At 51.1% G+C, this 26,941-nt stretch overlaps 1 protein-coding gene across 10 annotated transcripts in view; it reads right to left on the bottom strand.

Annotated features, from left to right (window-relative positions):
- The window catches only part of eif4h (eukaryotic translation initiation factor 4h), a 255,384-nt gene that overhangs the window by 138,333 nt on the left and 90,110 nt on the right, over positions 1-26,941 (bottom strand). For all 10 annotated transcript variants that reach the window (XM_072469176.1, XM_072469177.1, XM_072469184.1 and 7 more), the window contains one exon: positions 18,109-18,267. In XM_072469176.1, coding sequence (XP_072325277.1) covers positions 18,109-18,267 — 159 coding nt within the window. The remainder of the gene's footprint in view (positions 1-18,108; positions 18,268-26,941) is intronic.

Genomic DNA, 26,941 nt, shown 5'->3' with positions numbered 1-26,941 from the left:
TGGGATTCTCTCTCCTCCCTTTCTCCTGAGATTCTGCCTCCTCCCTTTCTCCTGGGATTCTCTCTCCTCCCTTTCTCCTGAGATTCTCTCTCCTCCCTTTCTCGTGGGATTCTCTCTCCTACCTTTCTCCTGAGATTCTCTCTCCTACCTTTCTCGTGGGATTCTCTCTCCTCCCTTCCTTTCTCCTGGGATTTTCTCTCCTCCCTTTCTCCTGGGATTCTCTCTCCTCCCATTCTCCTGAGGTTCTCTCTCTACCCTTTCTCCTGGAATTCTCTCTCCACCCTTTCTCCTGGGATTCTCTCTCCTCCCTTTCTCCTGGGATTCTCTCTCCTCCCTTTCCCCTGGGATTTTCTCTGCTCCCTTTCTCCTGGGATTCTCTCTCCTACCTTTCTCCTGAGATTCTCTCTCCTACCTTTCTCGTGGGATTCTCGCTCCTCCCTTTCTCCTGGGATTTTCTCTCCTCCCTTTCTCCTGGGATTCTCTCTCCTCCCTTTCTCCTGGGATTTTCTCTCCTCCCTTTCTCCTGGGATTCTCTCTCCTCCCTTTCTCCTGGGATTCTCTCTCCTCCCTTTCTCCTGGGATTCTCTCTCCTCCCGTTCTCCTGGCATTCTCTCTCTTCCCTTTCACCTGGGATTCTCTCTCCTCCAGTTGCGTCCTGGGATTCTCTCTCTTCCCTTTCTCCTGGAATTCTCTCTCTTCCCTTTCCCTTGGGATTCTCTCTCTTCCCTTTCGCCTGGGATTCTCTCTACTCCTGTTCCGTCCTGGGATTCTCTTTCCTCCCTTTCTCATGGGATTCTCTCTATTCCCGTTCCGACCTGGGATTCGCCCTCCTCCCTTTCTCCTGGGATTCTCTCTCCTCCCTTTCTCCTGGGATTTTCTCTCCTCCCTTTCCCCTGGGATTCTGTCTCCTCCTGTTCCGTCCTGGGATTCTCTCTCATCCCTTTCTCTTGGGATTCTCTCACTTACCTTTCTCCTGGGATTCTCTCTCCTCCCATTCCGTCCTGGGATTCTCTCTCCTCCCTTTCTCCTGGGATTCTCTCTCCTCCCTTTTTCCTGGGATTCTCTCTCCTCCCTTTCTCCTGGGATTCTCTCTCCTCCCTTTCCCTTGGGATTTTCACTGCTCCCTTTCTCCTGGGATTCTCGCTGCTCCCTTTCTCCTGGGATTCTCGCTCCGCCCTTTCTCCTGGGATTCTCTCTTCCCTTTCTCCTGAGATTCTCTCTCCTCCCTTTCTCCTGGGATTCTCTCTCCTCCTGTTCTCCTGGGACTCTCTCTCTTCCCTTTCTCCTGGGATTCTCTCTCCTCCCGTTGCGTCCTGGGATTCTCTCTCCTCCCTTTCTCCTGGGATTCTCTCTCTTCCCTTTCTCCTGGAATTCTCTCTCCTCCCTTTCTCCTGGGATTCTCTCTCTTCCCTTTCTCCTGGGATTCTGTCTACTCCCGTTCCGTCCTGGGATTCTCTCTCCTCCCTTTCTCCTGACATTCTCTCTCCTCCCTTTCTCCTGAGATTCTCTCTCCTCCCTTTTTCCTGGGATTCTCTTGCCTCCCTTACTCCTGGTATTCTCTCTCCTCTCTTTCTCCTGGGATTTTCTCTCCTCCCTTTCTCCAGGGATTCTCTCTCTTCCCTTTCTCCTGGGATTCTCTCTCTTCCCTTTCTCCTGGGATTCTCTCTCCTCACTTTCTCCTGGGATTCTCTTTCCTCTCTTTCTCCTGGGATTCTCTCTCCTCCCTTTCTCCTGGGATTCTCTCTCCTCCCGTTCTCCTGGGATTCTCTCTCCTGCAGTTTTCTCCTGGTATTCTCTCTCTTACCTTTCTCCTGGAATTCTCTCTCCTCCGTTTCTCCTGGGATTCTCTCTCCTCCCATTTTCTCCTGGGATTCTCTCTCTTCCCTTTCTCCTGGGATTCTCTTTCCTCCCTTTCTCCTGGGATTCTCTTTCCTCTCTTTCTCCTGGGATTCTCTTTCCTCCCGTTCTCCTGGGATTCTCTCTCCTCCCGGTCTCCTGGGATTCTCTCTCCTGCAGTTTTCTCCTGGGATTCTCTCTCTTACCTTTCTCCTGGGATTCTCTCTCCTCCCTTTCTCCTGGAATTCTCTCTCCTCCCTTTCTCCTGGGATTCTCTCTCTTCCCTTTTGTCCTGGGATTCTGTCTACTCCCGTTCCGTCCTGGGATTCTCTCTCCTCCCTTTCTCCTGACATTCTCTCTCCTCCCTTTCTCCTGAGATTCTCTCTCCTCCCTTTTTCCTGGGATTCTCTTGCCTCCCTTACTCCTGGTATTCTCTCTCCTCCCTTACTCCTGGGGTTCTCTCTCTTCCCTTTCTCCTGGGATTCTCTCTCCTCCCTTTCTCCTGGGATTCTCTCTCCTCCCTTTTTCATGGGATTCTGTCTCCTCTCTTTCTCCTGGGATTTTCTCTCCTCCCTTTCTCCAGGGATTCCCTCTCTTCCCTTTCTCCTGGGATTCTCTCTCTTCCCTTTCTCCTGGGATTCTCTCTCCTCACTTTCTCCTGGGATTCTCTCTCCTCCCTTTCTCCTGGAATTCTCTCTTCCCTTTCTCCTGAGATTCTGTCTTCTCCCTTTCTCCTGGGATTCTCTCTCCTACCTTTCTCCTGAGATTCTCTCTCCTACCTTTCTCCTGGGATTCTCTCTGCTCCCTTTCTCTTGGGATATTCTCTCCTCCCTTTCTCCTGGGATTCTCTCTCCTCTCCTTCTCCTGGGATTCTCTCTCTTCCCTTTCTGCTGGGATTCTCTCTCCTCCCTTTCACCTGGGATTCTCTCTCCTCCCTTTCTCCTGGGATTCTCTCTCCTCCCTTTCTCCTGGGATTCCCTCTCCTCCCATTTTCTCCTGGGATTCTCTCTCTTCCCTTTCTCCTGGGTTTCTCTTTCCTCCCTTTCTCCTGGGATTCTCTTTCCTCTCTTTCTCCTGGGATTCTCTCTCCTGCCGTTTTCTCCTGGGATTCTCTCTCTTCCATTCTCCTGGGATTCTCTCTCCTCCCGTTCCGTCCTGGGATTCTCTCTCCTCCCTTTCTCCTGGTATTCTCTCTCCTCCCTTTAGAACATAGAACATAGAACGATACACCGCAGTACAGGCCCTTCGGCCCACGATGTTGCACTGAAACAAAAGCCATCTAACCTACACTATGCCATTATCCTGGGATTCTCTCTCTTCCCTTTCTCCTGGGATTCTCTCTCCTCCCTTCCCCTGGGATTTTCACTGCTCCCTTTCTCCTGGGATTCTATCTCCTCCCTTTCCCCTGAGATTCTCTCTCCTACCTTTCTCGTGGGATTCTTTCTCCTCCCTTTCTCCTGGGATTCTCTCTCCTCCCTTTCTCCTGGGATTCTCTCTCCTCCCGTTCTCCTTGGACTCTCTCCTTCTTCCCTTTCTCCTGGGATTCTCTCTCCTCCCTTTCTCCTGGGATTCTCTCTCTTCCCTTTCTCCTGGAATTCTCTCTCCTCCCTTTCTCCTGGGATTCTGTCTACTCTCGTTCCGTACTGGGATTCTCTCTCCTCCCTTTCTCCTGAGATTCTCTGTCCTCACTTTCTCCTGGGATTCTCTCCCCTCCCTTTCTCCTGAGATTCTCTCTCCTCCCTTTTTCCTGGGATTCTCTCTCCTCCCTTTCTCCTGGTATTCTCTCTCCTCCCTTACTCCTGGGTTTCTCTCTCCCCTTTCTCCTGGGATTCTCTCTCCTCCCTTTTTCATGGGGTTCTGTCTCCTCTCTTTCTCCTGGGATTTTCTCTCCTCTCTTTCTCCTGGGATTCTCTCTCCTCCCTTTCTCCTGAGATTCTGCCTCCTCCCTTTCTCCTGGGATTCTCTCTCCTCCCTTTCTCCTGAGATTCTCTCTTCTCCCTTTCTCGTGGGATTCTCTCTCCTACCTTTCTCCTGAGATTCTCTCTCCTACCTTTCTCGTGGGATTCTCTCTCCTCCCTTCCTTTCTCCTGGGATTTTCTCTCCTCCCTTTCTCCTGGGATTCTCTCTCCTCCCATTCTCCTGAGGTTCTCTCTCTACCCTTTCTCCTGGGATTCTCTCTCCACCCTTTCTCCTGGGATTCTCTCTCCTCCCTTTCTCCTGGGATTCTCTCTCCTCCCTTTCCCCTGGGATTTTCTCTGCTCCCTTTCTCCTGGGATTCTCTCTCCTACCTTTCTCCTGAGATTCTCTCTCCTACCTTTCTCGTGGGATTCTCGCTCCTCCCTTTCTCCTGGGATTTTCTCTCCTCCCTTTCTCCTGGGATTCTCTCTCCTCCCTTTCTCCTGGGATTTTCTCTCCTCCCTTTCTCCTGGGATTCTCTCTCCTCCCTTTCTCCTGGGATTCTCTCTCCTCCCTTTCTCCTGGGATTCTCTCTCCTCCCGTTCTCCTGGGATTCTCTCGCTTCCCTTTCACCTGGGATTCTCTCTCCTCCCGTTGCGTCCTGGGATTCTCTCTCTTCCCTTTCTCCTGGAATTCTCTCTCTTCCCTTTCCCTTGGGATTCTCTCTCTTCCCTTTCGCCTGGGATTCTCTCTACTCCCGTTCCGTCCTGGGATTCTCTTTCCTCCCTTTCTCCTGGGATTCTCTCTATTCCCGTTCCGTCCTGGGATTCGCCCTCCTCCCTTTCTCCTGGGATTCTCTCTCCTCCCTTTCTCCTGGGATTTTCTCTCCTCCCTTTCCCCTGGGATTCTCTCTCCTCCTGTTCCGTCCTGGGATTCTCTCTCCTCCCTTTCTCTTGGGATTCTCTCACTTACCTTTCTCTTGGGACTCTCTCTCCTCCCATTCCGTCCTGGGATTCTCTCTCCTCCCTTTCTCCTGGGATTCTCTCTCCTCCCTTTTTCCTGGGATTCTCTCTCCCCCTTTCTCCTGGCATTCTGTCTCCTCCCTTTATGCTGGGATTCTCTCTCCTCCCTTTCTCCTGGGATTCTCTCTCCTCCCTTTCTCCTGGGATTCTGTCTCCTCACTTTCTCCTGGGATTCTCTCTCCTCCCTTTCTCCTGGGATTCCCTCTCCTCCCATTTTCTCCTGGGATTCTCTCTCTTCCCTTTCTCCTGGGTTTCTCTTTCCTCCCTTTCTCCTGGGATTCTCTTTCCTCTCTTTCTCCTGGGATTCTCTCTCCTGCCGTTTTCTCCTGGGATTCTCTCTCTTCCATTCTCCTGGGATTCTCTCTCCTCCCGTTCCGTCCTGGGATTCTCTCTCCTCCCTTTCTCCTTGGATTCTCTCTCCTCCCTTTCTCCTGGTATTCTCTCTCCTCCCTTTAGAACATAGAACATAGAACGATACACCGCAGTACAGGCCCTTCGGCCCACGATGTTGCACTGAAACAAAAGCCATCTAACCTACACTATGCCATTATCCTGGGATTCTCTCTCTTCCCTTTCTCCTGGGATTCTCTCTCCTCCCTTCCCCTGGGATTCTCACTGCTCCCTTTCTCCTGGGATTCTATCTCCTCCCTTTCCCCTGAGATTCTCTCTCCTACCTTTCTCGTGGGATTCTTTCTCCTCCCTTTCTCCTGGGATTCTCTCTCCTCCCTTTCTCCTGGGATTCTCTCTCCTCCCGTTCTCCTTGGACTCTCTCCTTCTTCCCTTTCTCCTGGGATTCTCTCTCCTCCCTTTCTCCTGGGATTCTCTCTCTTCCCTTTCTCCTGGAATTCTCTCTCCTCCCTTTCTCCTGAGATTCTCTGTCCTCACTTTCTCCTGGGATTCTCTCCCCTCCCTTTCTCCCGAGATTCTCTCTCCTCCCTTTTTCCTGGGATTCTCTCTCCTCCCTTTCTCCTGGTATTCTCTCTCCTCCCTTACTCCTGGGTTTCTCTCTCTTCCCTTTCTCCTGGGATTCTCTCTCCTCCCTTTTTCATGGGGTTCTGTCTCCTCTCTTTCTCCTGGGATTTTCTCTCCTCTCTTTCTCCTGGGATTCTCTCTCCTCCCTTTCTCCTGAGATTCTGCCTCCTCCCTTTCTCCTGGGATTCTCTCTCCTCCCTTTCTCCTGGGATTCTCTCTCCTCCCTTTCTCGTGGGATTCTCTCTCCTACCTTTCTCCTGAGATTCTCTCTCCTACCTTTCTCGTGGGATTCTCTCTCCTCCCTTCCTTTCTCCTGGGATTTTCTCTCCTCCCTTTCTCCTGGGATTCTCTCTCCTCCCATTCTCCTGAGGTTCTCTCTCTACCCTTTCTCCTGGGATTCTCTCTCCACCCTTTCTCCTGGGATTCTCTCTCCTCCCATTCTCCTGGGATTCTCTCTCCTCCCTTTCCCCTGGGATTTTCTCTGCTCCCTTTCTCCTGGGATTCTCGCTCCTCCCTTTCTCCTGGGATTTTCTCTCCTCCCTTTCTCCTGGGATTCTCTCTCCTCCTTTTCTCCTGGGATTTTCTCTCCTCCCTTTCTCCTGGGATTCTCTCTCCTCCCTTTCTCCTGGGATTCTCTCTCCTCCCTTTCTCCTGGGATTCTCTCTCTTCCCTTTCACCTGGGATTCTCTCTCCTCCCGTTGCGTCCTGGGATTCTCTCTCTTCCCTTTCTCCTGGAATTCTCTCTCTTCCCTTTCCCTTGGGATTCTCTCTACTCCCGTTCCGTCCTGGGATTCTCTCTCCTCCCTTTCTCCTGTGATTCTCTCTATTCCCGTTCCGTCCTGGGATTCGCTCTCCTCCCTTTCTACTGAGATTCTCTCTCCTCCCTTTCTCCTGGGATTTTCTCTCCTCCCTTTCCCCTGGGATTCTCTCTCCTCCTGTTCCGTCCTGGGATTCTCTCTCCTCCCTTTCTCTTGGGATTCTCTCACTTACCTTTCTCCTGGGATTCTCTCTCCTCCCATTCCGTCCTGGGATTCTCTCTCCTCCCTTTCTCCTGGGATTCTCTCTCCTCCCTTTCTCCTGGGATTCTCTCTCCTCCCTTTTTCCTGGGATTCTCTCTCCTCCCTTTCTCCTGGGATTCTCTCTCCTCCGCACAGACTGACCCAGCCGGGAATTGAACCTGGGACCCTGGAGCTGTGAAGCAATTGTGCTGACCACTATGCTACCGTGCTGCCCAGTGTTCTTTTCTATTCTTGGATTGTAGTTCAGATGGGTTCAATTAGCTGAAGTCAGATATTTTGATTGTTGCAAGATTGCTTTGAAGAGATGAATGTTCAGGAGGCGGCGAAGCTAAGTGATTGTGGTCTTTATATCAGGAGTTCAAATTTAGACTTGGGTTTTTGGAATCAGGTTGGAAGGCTTTTCAAGACATTGTAGCCTCTCGGTCTTAAAAGGCAAAGAAGACACAGCTTTTCTCTAACTGCTGTCTCTTCCAGTGTCCCCTGCAGACTTCCCAGGCCTTTTCCTGGGTCTAGGGATAATAAAGGATTTCAGTATTGGAGGCCAGTTTCGGTCACATGGCCAACAGCCAAAGCCCACCCAGAATGGCTCAAAGTTAAAAGGTCATAGTTATAAAACTGGAGATGTGTGGTGCCTTCTCAAGATACTGGGACTCCATCAAGCCACACTGAGGCACAGGGCGGAAAAGTTGGCCTCCACCCAAACAGGACCTGCAGGCAAGCAATTAGCAAGGCAAAGGCTAAAACATATGCCCCCCCCCCCCCTCCCACCGTCCGCAGCTCCGGCAGGTCCAACACCACTAATATGGCCCCCAGGGGACTGGGCTCCAAGTACAAGATCACTGACAAAGAGACCTCCAAAATGTCTCCAACTTTGGGCAGCGCCAGAACATATGTACATGGTTGGCCAGACCTCTCTCGCACCGCTCACAAGTGTTCTCCACCCCCTCAAACAGCTGGCTCATCCTTGACCTTGTCAGGTGCACCCTGTGCACCACCTTTCACCTGTATTAGCCCCAGCCTCGCACACAAAGTTGAGGCATTCACCATCCCCAACACTTTACACCACAACTCCTCCTCCAGTGTGGAATCCATAATAAACTGTTTCTTAGTGAATGATGTGAGTCTGCAGAGATAGAATGATGGATGTAGCCGAAACAAAAATGTGCTTTCTGTAAACTACAGTAATATCCAAGGGCAGGTGGGGAGTAAAGGCATGCTTATGAAGGATAGAAAATACTCACTTTCTATTGGTCCACTTTCCCTGTTATCTATTGGCTAGAAATACTGTTCTTTCATTAGATAAATTAAAGTTTAACTGTGATATTATTGGTGAGGTGACATGCAAATAAGGGATTAGACTGCGACTGTAAGCTTATTGGTTGAAAATGGTTGAAAGTATTACTGTTTCGCTGGATTCAGACAGAACATCGCAGTGAATTCCACTGTGTTGTTCTCCTTGTGCACAAGCCAATAAAGATTGATCAAAGAATACTCGCCATGAGTGCTTGTTAGCTTCCACACCAGCACCACTCCAACTCCTTTTCCATGTTGGCCTTATCCCCCTCCAATGATGCTGTGTTCTCCACCAGAATCCTCCAATAAATCACCGAGACCCCCCCCCCCCCACCCCCCTCCAACTCCATCACCGACAGCACCTCTCTCCAACAACGAGGACGGTGGTCACCGGAAACATATGCAAACACTTTCCTTGTAAAATCCCGCACCTGCATATACCTAAAGGCTTCCCCCCGTGGAATCCCAAACTTCTCCGTCAACTTCTCTAAGCCCGCAAACTGCCCTTCCAAGAATGAATCCTTCGTTTCCACCACACCCCACTCCTCCCATCCCAAAACCTAGCATCCAATCTCACCGACACAAACACATGCAGCGTGATTCTCCTGAATTCCTGTGATGGCCCGACGCCGACGCCAGCGAACGGAATCCTCCGCACTTCCGGGGGCTAGGTCAGCGGCGGAGGGGTTTGCGCCGTGACTACTGGCGCTGAAGGGCCGGCGCGAGTTAGCACATGCACAGAACCACAGAACCGCCGACGTGGTTCCGCGCATGCACAGAGCGGGCGGCATATTCTAGCGCATGCGCAGGGGGGGGGGTCTTCTTCGCGCCGGCCATGGCGGTGCCCTACATAGGCCAGCGCGGAAAGATGGAGTGCCCCCACGGCACAGGCCCGCCCGCAGATCGGTGAGCCCTGATTGTGGGCCAAGCCCCTCCCCCCCCCCCGGCCGGATCCCCCCGACGACCGCACCAGCCGGCCTACCAGCCACGTCCGGCCGTGTGGGACCATGTCCAATCCATGCCGGCGGGACTAGCCAGAAACTAACAGCTGCTCGGCCCATCGGGGTCTGGAGAATTGCCGGGGGGGGGTGGGGGGGGGGGCGCTGCCAACGGCCCCTGACCGGCGCGCCGTGATCCCCGCTCCCACCCAAAAACTGGCGCCGGAATATACGGCAGCCGACATTGAACCGGGATTCACGCCGCACCCCCGGGGATTCTCCGACCCGGCAGGGGGTCGGGGAATCCCGCCCATGATTCTCTCAGATTGGCATCAGCCTCAACCCCGCCCCTAACTGAGGATGTTGCCGAAATTGCCTCCATATCTTCAGCGTGGCCACCACCACCGGACTACCTGAATATTTCCTGGGGCAAACAGAAGCGGCAGCCGTTGCAAGGGCCCACAACCACGACCCCCTACAAGAGCCTGCCTCAATCTTCACCCACATAGCCTCCGGCTCCCTACCCTAGCCCTGCACCTTTTGGCATACGCAGGTGCGGGATTTTACAAGGAAGGTTTTCCTGCAACTTCTCAGCTTTCGCCGCATAATAATAATAATATAGCAGGTTTGGCAGAGCCAAACCGCCTGACGATTGCCCTCTCTGAAGCACCGTCTTCTGAAACCTCGCCACCCAAACTGCCCATAAAAACGTTTTTGGAAGAAGACTGATAAAAACGGGAATAAAAACAAAAACGCGGCAAAATATTTATCTTTGCCACCTCCACCTTTGCTCCAACCCTTCATCACTATCCCCATCCACTTATCTGAGCTCCTCAATGCAATGGCCAAGGGCTCTATCGCCAGGACAAACTGAAGGGGCGACATGGGACACCCCTGCCTCGTTCCCTTTTACAGCTGAAAGTATCCCGAGTTCAACTCATTTGTACGTACACTCGTCATTGATTCCGTAGACAACAATTTCACCAATGCCACAAACCTAGGCCCAATCCCAAACCGTTCCAACACCACAAACAAATATTCCACTTTACTCGATCAAACACCTTCTCCGATCCAGCACTATCACGACCTCCTGCTCCCCCCCTTCTGATGGGGAGAGCACTACATTTAACAAGTGCTGCACACTCAAGGGCAATTGCCTACCCTTTATAAACCCTTTCTGATCCTTCCCAACCACCTGCGGAAGGCACTCCTCCAACCTAAGCGGCAACACTTTGGCAAAAATCTTGGCATCCACATTCAACAGAGATATTTGCCGGTATGACCCACACTCCATCAGGTCCTTATCCTTTTTTAACAACAGCAAAATAGATGCCTGTGCCATCATCTCCAGAAACGATTCCCTAGCCACCGCATCCTCAAACATATCCACCAACAGCAGCGCCAGACTTTCCAAAAACTTATCAAACTCCTCCGGGAACCCATCCAGTCACAGTGCTTTACCTGATTGCAGTTTCCCTACTGTCGCCTGAAACTCTTCAATCTTTCACTGGCTCCTCCAACCCGGCCCTTTCTTCCTCTCCCAGTGTGGGAAACTCCAAAAACTCCCTTATATCTGACTCATCACTCGGGGGTTCAAACCTATACAATCTCTTATAAAACTCCTCAAATGCTCTATTCACCTGCTCTGGCGCAATCACCAGCCCCTCACCCCATCCCAAACCTGGACAATCTACCGGGAGGTTGCCTGTCAGTAGAGCTGTCCAGCCAGCAAATGACTGGCCTTCTCCCCATACCCATATACCACACCCAACATTCATGCCAGCCTCTGCACAGGCCCCTTCTCTAAGACCAAGTGCCGATCATGGTCTGAAATAACGATCACCGAGTATTCTGCCTTCCTCAGGCCCGAAAACAACCAGCTCCCCATAATAAAGAAATCAATCCTCAAATATACATACCGGTGAGAAAAGGAATACTCTGTACCCCATGGATGCAAGGACCGCCATGGATCCGTTCACCCCCATCTCCTTCATCAACGCTGCCCATGCCTCCCTCCCGAAGGGGTCAATGAACGTGGCTTAAATCGATCCATCTTTGATGCAACACTGTGTTGAAGAACCCCCTCGCCCCCCGAGTCCTATTATCAAGGCCCGAATGAAACAACTGACTCACCCAACCCTTCCGGAGCTGTGGATTTGCTAGTTCACAATGTGTGCTCCTGGTGGGTATGTTTCCACATCATCAGTAATAAAGCAGAATTTCCTGTTCATCAGTTAAGCACTTTAAAATAACAAAGTTGAATCTTTTAAAAAACTTTTTCTGGGATGTGGCAAAGCCAGCATTTGTTGCCCATCCCTAATTGCCCTTGAACTGAATTGTTTGCTCGGGCCACTTCAGAGGACAGTTAAGAGTCAACCTCATTGCTGTGGGTCTGGAGTCACATGTAGACCAGACCGGGTAAGGACTGCAAATTTCCTTCCCAAAGGACATTGGTGAACCAGATGGGTTTTGAACAACAATTAATGATAGTTTCATGGTGACCTGGGTTACAATGAGGTGTGGGCCTAAGTAGGGTGCTCTTTCCAAGGGCCAGGGCAGACTCAATGAGCCGAATGGCCTCCTTCTGCACTGCAAATTCTATGATTCTATGATTACTGAGACTAGCTTTCAATTCCAGATTTAGTAATTGAATTCATGGTGGAATTTATCATAGAATTTACAGTGCAGAAGGAGGCCATTCGGCCCATCAAGTCTGCACCGGCTCTTGGAAAGAGCACCCTACCCAAGGTCAACACCTCCACCCTATCCCCATAACCTAGTAACCCCACCCAACACTAAGGGCAATTTTGGACACTAAGGGCAATTTTTCATGGCCAATCCACCTAACTTGCACATCTTTGGACTGTGGGAGGAAACCGGAGCACCCGGAGGAAACCCACGCACACACGGGGAGGATGTGCAGACTCCGCACAGACAGTGACCCAAGCCGGAATCGAACCTGGGACCCTGGAGCTGTGAAGCAATTGTGCTATCCACAATGCTATCTTGCTGCCCCGAAATTGAACCCATATCCCACAGGATTTACCTGGACAACTGAATTACTAGTCCAGTGGCGTTACCACTACAACACCATCTCCCCTTTAAACTTGTGAAACATTTGGAGATAATTAATCAGGCAAAATCTAACATCAAGCCAAAGATGATATTAGGACAGGTGTACAGAGGATATTTTAGAGCTTAGGGCTAAAATGGCTGATAGCGCAGTCATTCTTCATCTGTTGGAGCACATGTGTGAATAAATGACAATATGTGCATGACGTGTGTGCATGCATACATGAAAGAGCACCTGATTCGCCCCACCGCCCCCACGTCCATTTGTTTTGTTCCTTCTTAAAGTTGTTCATCTGTAATCTCTTCCTTTTAAAAAAAATTTAGAGTACCCAATTGATTTTTTCCAATTAAGGAGCAATTTAGCATGGCCAATCCCCCTACCCTGCACATCTTTGGGTTGTAGGGGTGAAACCCACGCAAACATGGGGAGAATGTGTAAACTCCACACGGACAGTGACCCAGAGCCGGGATCGAACCTGGGACCTTGGTGCCGTGAGGCAGCAGTGCTAACCACTGCACCACCATGCTGCCCATCTGTGATCTCTTCCTGTTCAAATTACACATTAATTTATCTGTCCTCTCCATGGAGGTTATATCTTCACTTGAAAAGAAAAGGCTGTGGATTATCCTAATAGAGGTTATAAAGTTAATTGATAAAGTGGGAACAGAGGGAGTTCTTCCATTTGTAGCGAAGAGCAAAATTTGAGGCCATCAATAATACTCATCACCAAGAAATCAAATAGGAAATCTGAAGCAACTTCTTTACCTAGATGATAGTGAGAATATAAAATGTTTTACTACAGGGAGTGGTTGATGTAAATATTATAGATTAATTGATGGGGAAGTTAAAGAAGCAAATGAGGTGGCTGACGTGGGAGGGGTCTGAAGTAGGTAATGGAGAGGAGGTGGGGGGTGGAGGCGGCCAAGAGGCGAGCCAAGAGTGGCGCGCGCATGGGCCGGGCCCAAGAAAGGTTATGGCTGACCGGCGTGTGTGTGTGTGTGGGGGGGGGGGGGGGGGGGGGGGAGATCACCTGGAATGTCAGAGGACTAAATGGGCCAGTCAAAAGGGCACGTGTGTTCGCGCACTTGCGGGCTCTAAAGGCGGACGTAATTATGTTGCAGGAAACACGTTTGCAAGTGTCTGACCAGACTAGGCTAAGGAAGGGCTGGATCAGCCAGGTCTTCCACTCCGGCTTGGACTCTAAGTCCAGGGGGGTAGCAATTATGATCAATAAGCGGGTTCAATTTGAGGCGGAGGGCGTAATCGCAGATGGCGGGGGCAGATTCCTTATGGTAAGGGGCAAGCTGGAGAGGGGGAGAGTGGTGCTGGTGAACATATATGCTCCGAACTGGGACGACACTAACTTTATTAAAAGAATGCTGGGGAAGATCCCAGACCTAGACTCACGCAAGTTGATGATGGGGGGGGGGGGGGGGGGGGACTTTAATACGGTCCTCGACCCGGGGCTAGACCGGTCATGTCCCAGAACGGGTAGGCACCCAGCAATGGCAAGGGAGCTGAAAGGGTTCATGGAGCAAATGGGGGCAGTGGACCCATGGAGAGCCAGACAGCCGACGGGAAGGGGCTACTCGTTCTACTTGCATGTTCATAAAGTATACTCTAGGATTGATTTCTTTATCTTGAGCAGGGACTGTGTAGGGGAGGTAAAGAATACAGAATACTCGGCAATCACTATTTCGGACCATGCCCCACATTGGGTGGAGCTGCAAGTCGGTGGGGCGAATTACCAACGCCCGCAATGGAGGTTAGACGTAGGACTGTTGTCGGAGGAGGGGATATGTGAGAGACTGCGGAAGTGTATGCAAAATTACTTGCAGGTGAACGATACGGGGGAGGTTTCAGCAGCGACCCTGTGGGAGGCGCTGAAGGCAGTAGTGAGGGGGGGAGCTGATCTCAATTCGGGCTCACAGGGATAGGGTGGACAGAGCAGAAATAGATAGATTGGATAAGGAGTTTCACCGGATAGACGAGGAGCATGCGGGGTCCCCGGGGGAGGACCTACTCAGGGAAAGACGGAGACTGCAGGCGGAACTGGGGGTGCTATCCACGAGTAGGGCTGTGGAACAACTTAGGAAGGCAAGGGGAGTGGTGTATGAGCATGGGGAGAAGGCCAGCAGATTGCTAGCGCAGCAACTCAGGAAGAGGGAGGCGGTCAGGGAAATAAGAAGAGTGGTGAACGGGAAGGGGAGCAGAGTGGAGGACCCGTCAGGACTGAATAAGGTATTTCGGGACTTTTATAGTAAGCTTCACACTTCAGAACCCCTGGAGGAGCCGGAGGAGATGAAAGGGTTCCTGGACGGACTAACCTTCCCAAAAGTAGGCGGGGGCTAGTGGACGGGCTGGGGGCCCCGATTAGAGCGGAGGAGGTACTGGGGGACCTAAAGGCCATGCCGACGGGGAAAGCCCCGGGACCGGATGGATATCCAGTAGAGTTTTACAAAACGTTCTCAGAGATAGTGGGACCGGTCCTGACTAGGGTTTTTAATGAGGCAAGGGACAGAGGGACCCTGCCTCCGATGATGTCGCAAGCCACCATCTCGCTGATATTAAAGCGGGACAAGGACCCGGAATGCTGCGGGTCATACAGGCCAATCTCCCTGATCAATGTGGACGAAAAGCTCCTGGCCAAGGTCCTGGCGATTAGAATTGAGGACTGCGTACCGGAGGTTATTGGGGACGACCAAACAGGGTTTGTGAAAGGCAGGCAGCTGACAGCTAACTTGAGAAGATTGCTTAATGTGATTATAATGCCCTGACGGGCAAGGAGGTGGAGGTGGTGGTGGCAATGGACGCTGAGAAGGCCTTCGACCGGGTGGAGTGGGACTATTTTGGGAGATACTCGGATGGTTTGGGTTCGGGGAGGGACTGGGTAATTGGGTCAGACTTTGTACCAGGCCCCAAAAGCTAGCGTAAGAACGAACAGGATAATGTCAGATTACTTCAGACTACATCGCGTGACCAGACAGGGATGCCCACTCTCCCCGTTGCTGTTCACGCTGGCCATAGAACCGTTGGCGATTGCGCTGAGAGCTGCAAAGGGGTGGAAGGGAATGACTGGGGGTGGAGGGGTGGAGCACAGGGTCTCTCTCTATGCGGATGACCTGCTCCTGAACGTGTCGGACCCATTGACCGGGATGGAAAATATACTGGAAACATTGAGGAAGTTTGACTGGTTCTCAGGGTACAAATTAAATATGGCCAAAAGTGAGATGTCTGTGGTGCAGGCAAGGGGCCAGGAGAATAGACTGAAGGAGCTGCCATTTAGGCTGGTTGGGGAAAGTTTCCGGTACTTGGGGTTACAGATGGCACGAGACTGGGGCAGGTTACATAAGTTAAATTTGACTAGAGTGGTGGAACAAATGAAGAGGGCGTTCCGGAGATGGGATGCACTCCCGCTGTCACTTGCGGGGAGGGTGCAGACGGTAAAGATGACAATCCTCCCTAGATTCCTGTTCATCTTCCAGTGCCTCCCGATCTTTATCCCACGGTCCTTCTTCAAAAGGACCGGCAAAATCATCATGAGCTTTGTCTGGGTGGGAAAATCCCCGCGGGTGAAGAAGGCGATGCTTGAAAGGAGCTGCAACGAGGGGGGACTGGCATTGCCGAATCTGATCAACTACTACAGGGCGGCTACCATAGCCATGATAAGGAAGTGGATGGTGGGTACGGGGTCTATCTGGGAGCGGGTGGAGGCGGCTTCGTGTAGGGGTACCAGTTTGGCAGCCCTGGTCACGGCTCTCCTACCGCTTGCGCCGGCCAGGTACTCCACCAGCCCGGTAGTGGGGCGGCTCTGCGGATTTGGGGCCAGTGGAGAAAGCATGCAGGGGGGTGGGTGTGTCGGTCTGGGCTCCAATTTGTGATAACCATCGATTCGCCCCCGGGAACATGGATGGAGGGTTTCGAACATGGCGGCGGGCGGGGGTAAGGAGGGTGGACGATATGTTCCTGGAGGGGAACTTTGCGAGTTTGAGGGAGTTGGAGGAGAAAGCTGGGCTGGAAAGGGGAGATGACTTTAGGTACTTACAGGTGCGGGACTTTGTACGCAGACAGGTCCCATCCTTCCCACGCCTTCCGCCAATAGGGATCCAGGACAGAATAGTCTCTAGGGGAGAAGGAGGAGAGGGTAGAGTCTCGGATATTTACAAGGTGCTCATGAAGGGGGAAGAGTCCCAGACAGAGGAACTGAAACTCAAATGGGAGGAGGAGCTCAGCGGGGAGATGGAGGACGGGGTATGGGCAGAAACCCTGAGTAGGGTAAACTCAACCGCAACATGTGCCAGGCTCAGCCTGATTCAGTTTAAGGTGTCGTTCACCGGGCCCACATGACGGTGACTCGTGTGAGCAAATTCTTTGGGGTAGAAGACCAGTGCGCTAGATGCGCGGGAGGACCAGCGAACCACGTTCACATGTTTTGGGCATGCCCTAAGCTTACGGGGTACTGGGTGGGATTTGCGGGGGTCATGTCCCGGGTGCTGAAAACAAGGGTGGTGATGAGTCCAGAGGTGGCAATCTTCGGGGGTTTGGAAGACCCGGGAGTCCAGGGGGAGAAAGAGGCCGATGTTCTGGCCTTTGCTTCCCTGATAGCCCGGCGGCGAATACTGCTGGCATGGAGGGACTCAAAACTTCCGAAGACCGAACTATGGCTTTCGGACATGCCACGTTTTCTGGGTATGGAAAAAATCAAGTTTGCCTTGAGGGGATCTGTATTGGGGTTCGCCCGAAGGTGGCAACCATTCATCGACTTCTTCGCGGGAGAGTGAACGTCAGCAGGGGGGGGATGCGGGGAGGGGGGAGATTCGAGTAGAGTAGGAGCGATAAATAGGCGGGTAGTGTCTATGGGTGAGGAGCGGGTATGTGCATTATGGTTTGGTTGACGTGTTGGTTTTCCGTTGAAGTTTGCATATTTCTGTAATCTGTAACTGTTTACAATGCCAAAAAATACCTCAATAAAATTGTTTGTTAAAAAAAAAAGAAGCATATGAGGTGGAAGGGAATAGAGGATTATGCTGATAAAGGTGGATGAGGAAGAATGGAAAGAGGCTTGAGTGGAGCATAAATCCCTGCAAGAACTTGTTAAGTCAAATGGCCTGTTCCTGTGCTGTGTATCCTAGGAATCTATGGAAGGATGCTGCCTGATCTGTTGAGTGTTTCGAACATAGATCATACAGTGCAGAAGGAGGCCATTTGGCCCATCGAGTCTGCACCGACCCACTTCAGCCCTCATTTCCACCCTATCCCCGTAACACAATAACCTCTCCTAAGTTTTTTGGTCACTAAGGGTAATTTAGCATGGCCAATCCACCTAACCTGCACGTATTTGGACTGTGGGAGGAAACCGGAGCACCCGGAAGAAACCCACACAGACACGGGAAGAACGTGCAGACTCCGCACAGACAGTGACCCAACGGGGAATCGAACCTGGGACCCTGGCGCTGTGAAGCCACAGTGCCATCCACTTGTGCTACCGTGCTGCCCAAATATCACGCAATATCTGTTTTGGTTTACGATTTGCAGCATCACGCAGTTAGAGTACCCTACTTCAGACAGAATGTCAAAGCTCTGGGAAATCACAACAACGATACCAAAGTGGGAGGTTTTAATTGAGAAGAGACCAGAGAAGTATGCACTATTTTGACGAGGTAGCAAGGTTAAAGGAAGTCAGAATTAAGTGTTTAGAATTGAGAGGGATTTTGATAAGGTAACTTATAGACTCAAACTTTCTCTTTCCAACAGACCACGTGCAATTTGAGTCCTTCCAACACCTAATGGCATTTAAGTGTAGTTTACCGGGAAGGGGCAGTGGAACTGGTAAGGGGAGAGGGAAGGAAATTTTGGTTGAGACCAGGGTGGGGTGACCATCAGGGAAGAACATTCATGTCACTGTATTTTGAGAAGTAAAGTATTTATTTAGGCAACTTTATGAATATCATACCTGCCAACAGTATTACCAATACTAAAGAATGCTAAATGAATTGGAAACTGAACATAAATATAAAATATGATGTCAAATATCCCTAACATAAATAATTTATATGCACCTTCTGTTGCCTCTCTGAACTCCATCGAAGATCCACGAGGGAGTCCATCTCTAAAGCGGCCTCCACCTCCTCCTCGTCTGTCTCCAGGACGAGCACCTCTGGCCCTACTTCCTCCAAATCCACCCATAGAACGGTCACTGTATTCTTCATCTCTGAAACCTGTTAAAGAGACATTCCAAGGAGCAATTATACCACTAAGACCAAAAGGGCTTTCACCAGGCAAGATCCTAACAGTAATGCAACAGCAGAATCACCTGTTCTGAGGTGAGAATTGACATTACAGCACAGTAACATTCAATGCACGAGGCTCTGAGATTGTAATGACTTAGGCCAGGCCTTTAAGATTGGCCAATTGGAATAAGAGTTCCCTGATTAGTGGGCCAATCAGGGAAACTCTTTTCTCTAAATAACGGGGAGTGTCAGATCCTCTGCACTCCCAGTGTAGACAGCAAGCTGAATGCACATGGTTGCACTGCTGTTGCTTTTGTTAATAAAAGGGATTCTGGTGAAGGGACTTCTGCCTCCATGGAGTTATTACAGAGATACCTAATGTAGGTAGCTTCATTGGTGGTAATAAGTGTTTCAATTTATTAGTTCAACCCAATTACTACAACTCACTTGTTCCCGTAATATTTTTCCAAAAGTTCCTGTTTATGTAGAATGAGAAAAAGCCAGCACTTCAAGCCTGCTCCTTCCGAAAGGCCATGTATTGTTCACAGTGTAGTGATATGCCTGTAAACAATATCATAGATGGCTGGTGGTGCGACCTCCAACCAGCACATGTTGGTACAGACACACCATGTGGTCTCAAGACAGTGGTCATGTGACAAGGCACTCCTATATAAGTGGCGGCACATCCGGTGACAGGCAGATGGTTATAGTGGACAAGTGGACAGTCGTGCCTAGGGGTAGTTCCAGAGGAGTACAAAGAAATTCCATGATAATTTGCTCAGTGATAGATCACTATCTTACCACCTGTGATTCAATAAAGATCCTGGTTTGGACAAGACTCAAGTCATTTGGTAGATTCCTTGCTAAACATTGAACACAACTTGAATTCAAGTTGTGAGAAAGAATTCTGAAATAGCTCCAAGTAAGAACAAAACAAAATCTCCAGGGGATGAGTCTAACATTGTTCCATCTTCATCAGAAATATTATACAGATCTCATTTCCATGAATCCAGTAAGCCTGTAATGATGTTGAGCACCCAGATCTAAATTTGTCTCTTTTCAATGGATCAATGCAGACCTTGATAAGTCAAGATACACTGACAAGCCTTTTCACACTGGCCACAATTGCAGAGAAAATGCAGGAGTCTGCCTAATACATGAGTGGGTGGATGATGCAAGGCTTGCCATGTGTTCTTCCATTGTGATTGTCATATCTGTGGAACATTAAATTCTGCAGTGAAATAAGTTCATGCACACCTTGACTAAGGCCATGCATGTTCTGGATGCCAACATAGCTGTCACCTTAAAAAAGTGGCCTTATTGGCAGCGCAGCGGTTCGCACTGCTGTCTCACGGCGCCGGGGACCTGGGTTCGATCCTGGCCCCGGGTCACCATCTGTATGGCGTTTGCACATTCTCCCTGTGCCTGCGTAGGTCTCACACCCACAACCCAAAGTTGTGCAGGGTAGGTGGATTGGCCACGCTCAATCGGTAGAGCATGAGACTCTTGATCTCAGGGTAATGGGTGGGCGGCATGGTAGCACAGTGGCTAGTACTGTTGCTTCACAGTGCCAGGGTCCCAGGTTCGATTCCCGGCTTAGGTCACTGGATGTGCAGAGCCTGCATGTTCTGCCTGTGTCTGCATGGGTTTCCTTGGGGTGCTCCAGTTTCCTCCCACATGTCCCGAAAGAGGTGCTGTTAGGTAATGTGGACATTCTGAATTCTCCTCTGTGTACCCGAACAGGTGCCGGAATGTGGTGACTAGTGGCTTTTCACAGTAACTTCATTGCAGTGTTAATGTAAGCCTACTTGTGACAATAAGGATTATTATTAATTGTCTCTTAATTGGAAAAAAAGATGACCTAACAATGATACACTGATCGGCACCAAAGTACTCCCCAGCAGAGCTGTAGCAGTGATATGCATCTTGGGCAATGAGAGAGATGATGATCAATGAGGACATGGAAGTGGGAGCTACATTAAAGTGCTTTCATTTCTCACCAGTCAGTCAGTACCCCACGTGGTGCCTCAGTTCCAGACGAATGAGTCTGCCCTTGTATTAATACAGATAGAACAGCCTTTAACAGGGCCGATAGGCTCCAGTGCACAGAGGCTGTCAACCAAGAGAATTGCAGAAGTGAGGGCACTGATCTGTGCAGCCTGCCTCTAACTGTGTTCTAACCAGAGGTTTGCACCACACAGGAGCGGGAGGAAAACGTTGAGGTTGATTAAGGTATGCACATGGGTATATGAGAAAATGTAATAGAACATAGAACAGTACAGCACAGTACAGGCTCTTTGGCCCACGATGTTGTGCCGACCATTTATCCTAATCTAAGATCAACCTAACCTACACCTCTTCAATTTACTGCTGTCCATGTACCTGTCTAAGAGTCGTTTAAATGTCCCTAATGACTCTGACTCCACCACCTCTGCTGGCAGTGCATTCCACACACACCCACTCTCTGTGTAAAGAACCTACCTCTGACATCTCCCCCATACCTTCCTCCAATCACCTTAAAATTATGTCCCCTTGTGACAGCCATTTTCACCCTGGGGAAAAGTCTCTGGCTAACAACTCTGTCCATGCCTCTCATCACCTTGTACACCTCTATCAAGTCACCTCTCTGCCTTCTTCACTCCAGTGAGAAAAGCCCTAGCTCCCTCAACCTTTCTTTATAAGACATGCCCTCCAGCCCAGGCAGCATCCTGGTAAATCTCCTCTGTACCCTTTCCAAAGCATCCACATCCTTCCTATAATGAGGCGACCAGAACTGGACACAATATTCCAAGTGTGGTCTAACTAGAGTTTTATAAAGCTGCAGCAAAACCTTGCGACTCTTAAACTCAATCCCCCTGTCAACACACCGTACGCCTTCTTAACAACCCTGTCAACCTGGGTGGCAACTTTAGGGATCTATATATGTGGACCCAAGATCCCTCTGTTCCTCCACACTTCCAAGAATCCTGCCTTTAACCCTGTATTCAGCATTCAAATTCGACCTTCCAAAATGAATCACTTCACATTATTCAAGGTTGAACTCCATCTGCCACTTCTCAGCCCAGCTCTGCATCCTGTCAATGTCCTGCTGTAACCTGCAACAACCCTCAACACTATCTACAACTCCCCCAACCTTCGTATCATCGGCACCACTTCCACAACTTTCCACTTCCTCATCCAAGTCATTTATAAAAACTGCAAAGAGCAGAGGTCCCAGAACAGATCCTTGCGGGACACCACTGGTCACCGACCTCCAGGCGGAATACTTTCCATCCACTACGACTCGCTGTCTTCTTTCGGCCAGCCAATTCTGTATCCAGGCGGCCAAATTTCCCTGTATCCCATGCCCCCTAACTTTCTGAATGAACCTACCATGGGGAACCTTATCAAATGCCTGACTGAAATCCATATGCACCACATCCACTGCCCGCCCTTCATCAATGAGTCTCGTCACATCTTCAAAGAATTCAATGAGGCCTATGAGGCATGACCTGCCCCTCACAAAGCCATGTTGACTATCTTTAATCAAACTATGTTTTTCTAAATAATCATAAATCCTGGGCGGGATTCTCCACTCCCACGCCGAAGTGGCCGTGCCATCGTGAACGCCACGAGGTTCACCATGGCGCGGAACGGCCCTGGTCCCGACCGATTCAGGCCCTGACAATGGGCCAGTATCGGGGCCGCGTCATCTACCCGTGCCAGGCCTTGTCGCCCGCATAAAAGCGGCGCCGCATAGATGACGCGGCCGGCGCCGCATAACGGACGTCATCCGCGCATGCGTGGGTTGGCCGGCGCCAACCCACGCATGCGTGGTTGCCGTCCTGTCCAAATCCGCCCCGCAAGAAGATGGGGGACGGATATTGCGGGGCGGCGGAAGGGAGGAGGTCCTCCTTCAGAGAGGACGGCCCGACGATCGGTGGGCACCGATCGCGGGCCACCCCACATTCAAGGTACCCCCCCGGTGCAGGATCCCCCCTCGCCCCCCACAGGCCGTCCCCCCAGCGTTCACGCACCGCCCACGACTGTAGCGACCAGGTGTGGACGGCGCTGGGGGGCACCCGCCGTTTTGGCCTGGCCACTCGGCCCATCCGGGCCTGAGAATAGCGGGGGTGCTGGAGAATTGCCATTTTCGGTGTCTCCGGCGATTCTCCGGCCTGCGGCCCACGAAACTCGACAGGGCCGTTCCCGCCGCTTGGGAGAATCGCAGGAGGGCGTCGGACCGGCGTCCCCGGAAATTTTGGCGGCCCAGGCGATTCTCCCAACCGGCGTGGGAGTGGAGAATCGCGCCCCTTACCTCTCAGAATCCTTTCCAATATTTTGCTCACCACAGACGGTAAGACTGATGGATCTGTAATTCTCAGGGATTTCCCTATTCCCTTTCTTGAACAGTGGAACAACATTCGCCTCCCTCCAATCATCCGGTACTACTCCAGTGGAGAGTGAGGACACAAAAGATCATTGCCAACGGCGCAGCAATCTCCTCCCTCGCTTCCCGTAGTAACCTTGGGTATATCCCGTCAGACCCAGGGGACTTATCTGTCCTGATGCTTTTCACAATTTCCAGCACATCCTCCTTCTTAATATCAACCTGTTTGAGTCTATTAACCTGGTTTACGCTGTCCTCATCAGCAAAAAGGTCCCTCTCTCAAGTGAATACTGAAGCAAAGTATTCATTTAGGGCCTCCCCCAACTCCTCAGACTCTAGGCACAGGTTTCCTCCACTATCCCTGTTCGGCCCTACTCTCACTCTGATCATCCTCTTATTTCTCACCTAAGTGTAGAACGCCTTGGGGTTTTCCCTAATCCTTCCCGCCAGGGCTTTTTCATGCCCCCTTCTAGCTCTCCTCAGTCCATTTTTGAGTTCCTTCTTGGCTACCTTGTAACCCTCTAGAGCCGAGTCAGATCCTTGCTTCCTCAACCTTACGTAAGCTTCCTTCTTCCCCTTGACTAGAAGCTCCACTTCTCTGGTCATCCAAGGTTCCTTCACCTTACCATTCCTTCCTCATCTCAGTGGGACAAAACTATCCAGCACTCGCAGCAAGTGCTCCTTAAACAATCCCCACATTACTGTTGTGCATTTCCCCAAGAACAATTGTTCCCACTTTATGCTCCTCAGCTCCTGTCTAATAGCAGTATAATTTCCCCATCCCAATTAAATACCTTCCCATACTGTCTGTTCTTATCCCTCTCCATGACTATGGTAAAGGTCAAGAAGTTGTGGTCACTGTCACCGAAATGCTCTCCCACCGAGACATCTGACACCTGGCCTGGTTCGTTGCCGAGCACCAAGTCCATTATGGCCTCTCCCCTAGTCAGCCAATCTACATATTGAGTCAGGAATCCTTCCTGTACACACCTAACAAAATCTGTTCCATCTAAACCATTTGCACTAAGGAGTTTCCAGTCAATATTAGGGAAGTTGAAGTCACCCATGACAACAACTCTGTTACTTCTGCACTTTTCCAAGATCTGCCACCCAATCTGTTCCTCTATCTCTCTGCTGCTATTGGGGGGTGTTTAGAAAATTCCCAATAAAGTGACTGCTCCTTTCCTGTTTTTGACTTCCACCCATACTGACTCAGTAGAAAAACCCTCCTCAACTACCTCCTTTTCTGCAGCTGTGATAATGTTGTGAAGTTGCTGTTTAGTTCAAGTAAATGTTATTCTTTTGCACACTTTCCCACCTTGATTATTTCATAGATTTCATAGAATTTACTTTGTTTCTGGCTCGTAAGTCTCCTTTTAAGTTGTGTTATAATGACTGGGAAGAAATTAATTGAAGGGTACCAATGGGAGTTTCTGCAATGTTACAATCGGGAGATGCTAGGAAATTGGATCAAAGATGTAGTAGGCAATTTAGAGGTTAACCAACTGAGGGTAAGACTGCTAGCACTAAGTCAGAGGTATATGCCCACACCTGACCTGAGTTACTTTGCCCCATTCAGACTTATATGATATATTTGTTTTGAATGTAAATTGCATGTAATCTTATGAAACTTTTTAAGTTGGAAAGGGAAATGAAGCCATCTGTGTATTTGATGGTTCATCTTTTCTTTCGCAGTGAGGTGTTACAATAGGGAGATGTTAGGAAATTTTGGGCAATTTAGGGGTTAACAGACTGAGGGTAAGACTGCGAGCACTAAGTCAGAGGTATATGGCCATGATGCACGATCAATCACTATTGAAGCGAGATTGTAGTCCAATTGAAGTCTTTAATGAACAAATAGTTACCCCAGCAGCTCCGGTACAGAATGACTGCTGTGGGTGAAACACAGACTCTTATGCTCCGCCTGCTGGGCGGAACCAGCAGGCAGGTTCCACCACTCATACTACAGTATAACGTACATCCCACCGAGGTACCGCGATACCCCTAATATAGCCTACCACATTCACCCCCTAGAAAAAGAGTCCGGCGGGGGTGGAGGCCTTGCTTTTTAGTGGTAGAGGTTATAGCAGTACCCTTTGGTGCTTTTATATGCAATACACATGTTTACAGACAATTATTTACAAGTTCATTTTACAATGAAACTATCAGCCGGTCGGGTGCCCTGGTCATCCTCTGCGATCGTCGCAGTCCCGGTGGTGATGCTGGCGTCGGCTCGGGCATCCATGGCTCTGGAAGCGTGTTGTCTTCAGCTTCATTGCATCCGGATGGGGCCAGTGGGAGGACAGATCCTCCTGGGAAGGGGGCTGCGGAGGTGTGCACTGGTGACTGGTTGGTGGGGGGCGGGGGGGGGGGGGGGTGAGGGGGCGATCCAACGGGGGCCAGAAAGATCCCGGAGGGAGACCGTGTCTTGTCGGCCGTCGGGGTGCGCCACATAGGCGTACTGGGGATTAGCATGGAGGAGAAGTAACCTCTCGACCAGTGGGTCCAACTTGTGGGCCCGTACGTGTTTGCGGAGTAGGACGGGTCCGGGGGCTGCCAGCCATGTTGGGAGTGAGGTCCCCGAGGAGTACTTCCTAGGGAAGTCAAGGAGACGTTCATGAGGTGTTTCGTTGGTAGTAGTGCACAGTAGTGATCTGATGGAGTGAAGTGCATCGGGGAGGATCTCCTGCCATCGGGACACTGGGAGATTCTTGGACCATAGGGCCAGTACGACGGTCTTCCAGACCGTCCCATTCTCCCTCTCTACCTGCCCGTTTCCCCGGGGGTTGTAACTGGTCATCCTGCTGGAGGCAATGCCCTTGTTGAGCAGGAATTGACGCAGCTCGTCACTCATGAAGGAGGACCCCCGGACGTCCGGTTGCGGCGATGCGGAGCTAAGCCGCGCGTTTCGGAAGCTCCCGCGAAAACGGACATTTGGGCTCTCCAGAAGAGCCCCAACGGAGCTTTTTTTTGATTGATCCCGTGTGGGAAGAGGCAGTGAGGTCCCCCCCCCACAATATTTGGCAGGGAACAGCGGTGGAGCAACGAGGAAAGAGGCCATGGAGCAGAGAACAAAACGAGGGGAAGAAGGCAAGATGGCGCGGATGGCTGAGTGCAAGCAGCGTGGGGGCCAGACCAGCAGGAGTTCTTCATGAGATGTGTGGAGGTGCTGAAAAAGGAGGTGCTGGCGCCGATGCTGTTGGCGATCGAGGGGCTGAAGGAGACCCAGACGACCCAGGCGGTGGAGCTTCGTGAGGTGAACGATAAGGTGAACACCAACGAGGACGATATCCAGGGCCTGGCGGTAAAAATGGAGGCGCACGAGGCGGTGCACAGGAGGTGGGCCGAGAGAATTGAGGTCCTGGAGAACAGGTCGAGGAGGAAGAACCTCCGGATTCTGGGTCTTCCTGAAGGAGTGGAGGGATCTGATGCTGGGGCGTACGTGAGCACGATGCTCCATTCGCTGATGGGTGCGGAGGCCTCTCTGGCCCCCCTGGAGCTGGAAGGGGCTCACCGGGTCCTGGCGTGGAGACCCAAGACAGATGAGCCGCCAAGGGCGATAGTGGCAAGGTTCCATCGCTTTGTGGATAAAGAAAGTTTGCTGAGATGGGCCAAGAAGGTGCGGAGCAGCAGATGGGAGAACGCAGTGATCCGACTATACCAGGATTGGAGCGCGGAGGTGGCAAAGAGGAGAGCTGGCTTCAACCGGGCCAAGGCGGTGCTGCATAGAAAAAGAGTCATGTTCGGCATGCTGCAGCCTGCGCGACTGTGGGTCACTTATCAGGACAGACACCATTATTTTGAAACGCCAGAAGAGGCTTGGACCTTTATACAGACGGAAAATCTGGACTTGAACTGAGGGGAGGTGGTTGTATATGGGGTTGTAAATATGGGTAAAGAATATTTTGTGGGTGGGATGATGGATGGGGATGTGGGTAGAGTTCTCGTTAAAGTTCCTAAAATTTCCTTTTTTCCTTTCTGTAGACAAAATGATGATGATGGGGAATGTGGGCGTCGGTCCTGGAGGGAGGTGAGACTCAGGGATGAGGGAACCGGGAGGATAGCCGCAACAGGAGCTGCGCCACAGGGGGCGGGGCTGGTTCAGGAAAGCTTTCCCGTGCCAAGGGGGGGGGGTGGGGGGTGTGGAGGAAGGTATGGAGGAGAAGAGACTCCCACACGGGGGAGATCAACGGGAAGGCGGGGGAAGCCAGGGTCAGCTGGCTCACGGAAGTAATATGGGGGGAGCAAAAGTGCTAGATGTGGATCTAGCGGGGGGGGGGGGGGGGGGGGGGG

This window comes from Scyliorhinus torazame, chromosome 12, assembly GCF_047496885.1.
Source record: "Scyliorhinus torazame isolate Kashiwa2021f chromosome 12, sScyTor2.1, whole genome shotgun sequence".
NCBI classification, from domain to species: domain Eukaryota; kingdom Metazoa; phylum Chordata; class Chondrichthyes; order Carcharhiniformes; family Scyliorhinidae; genus Scyliorhinus; species Scyliorhinus torazame.
Note: the sequence above shows the minus strand (reverse complement) of the source record. Positions and strands in the feature narration are given on the sequence as shown.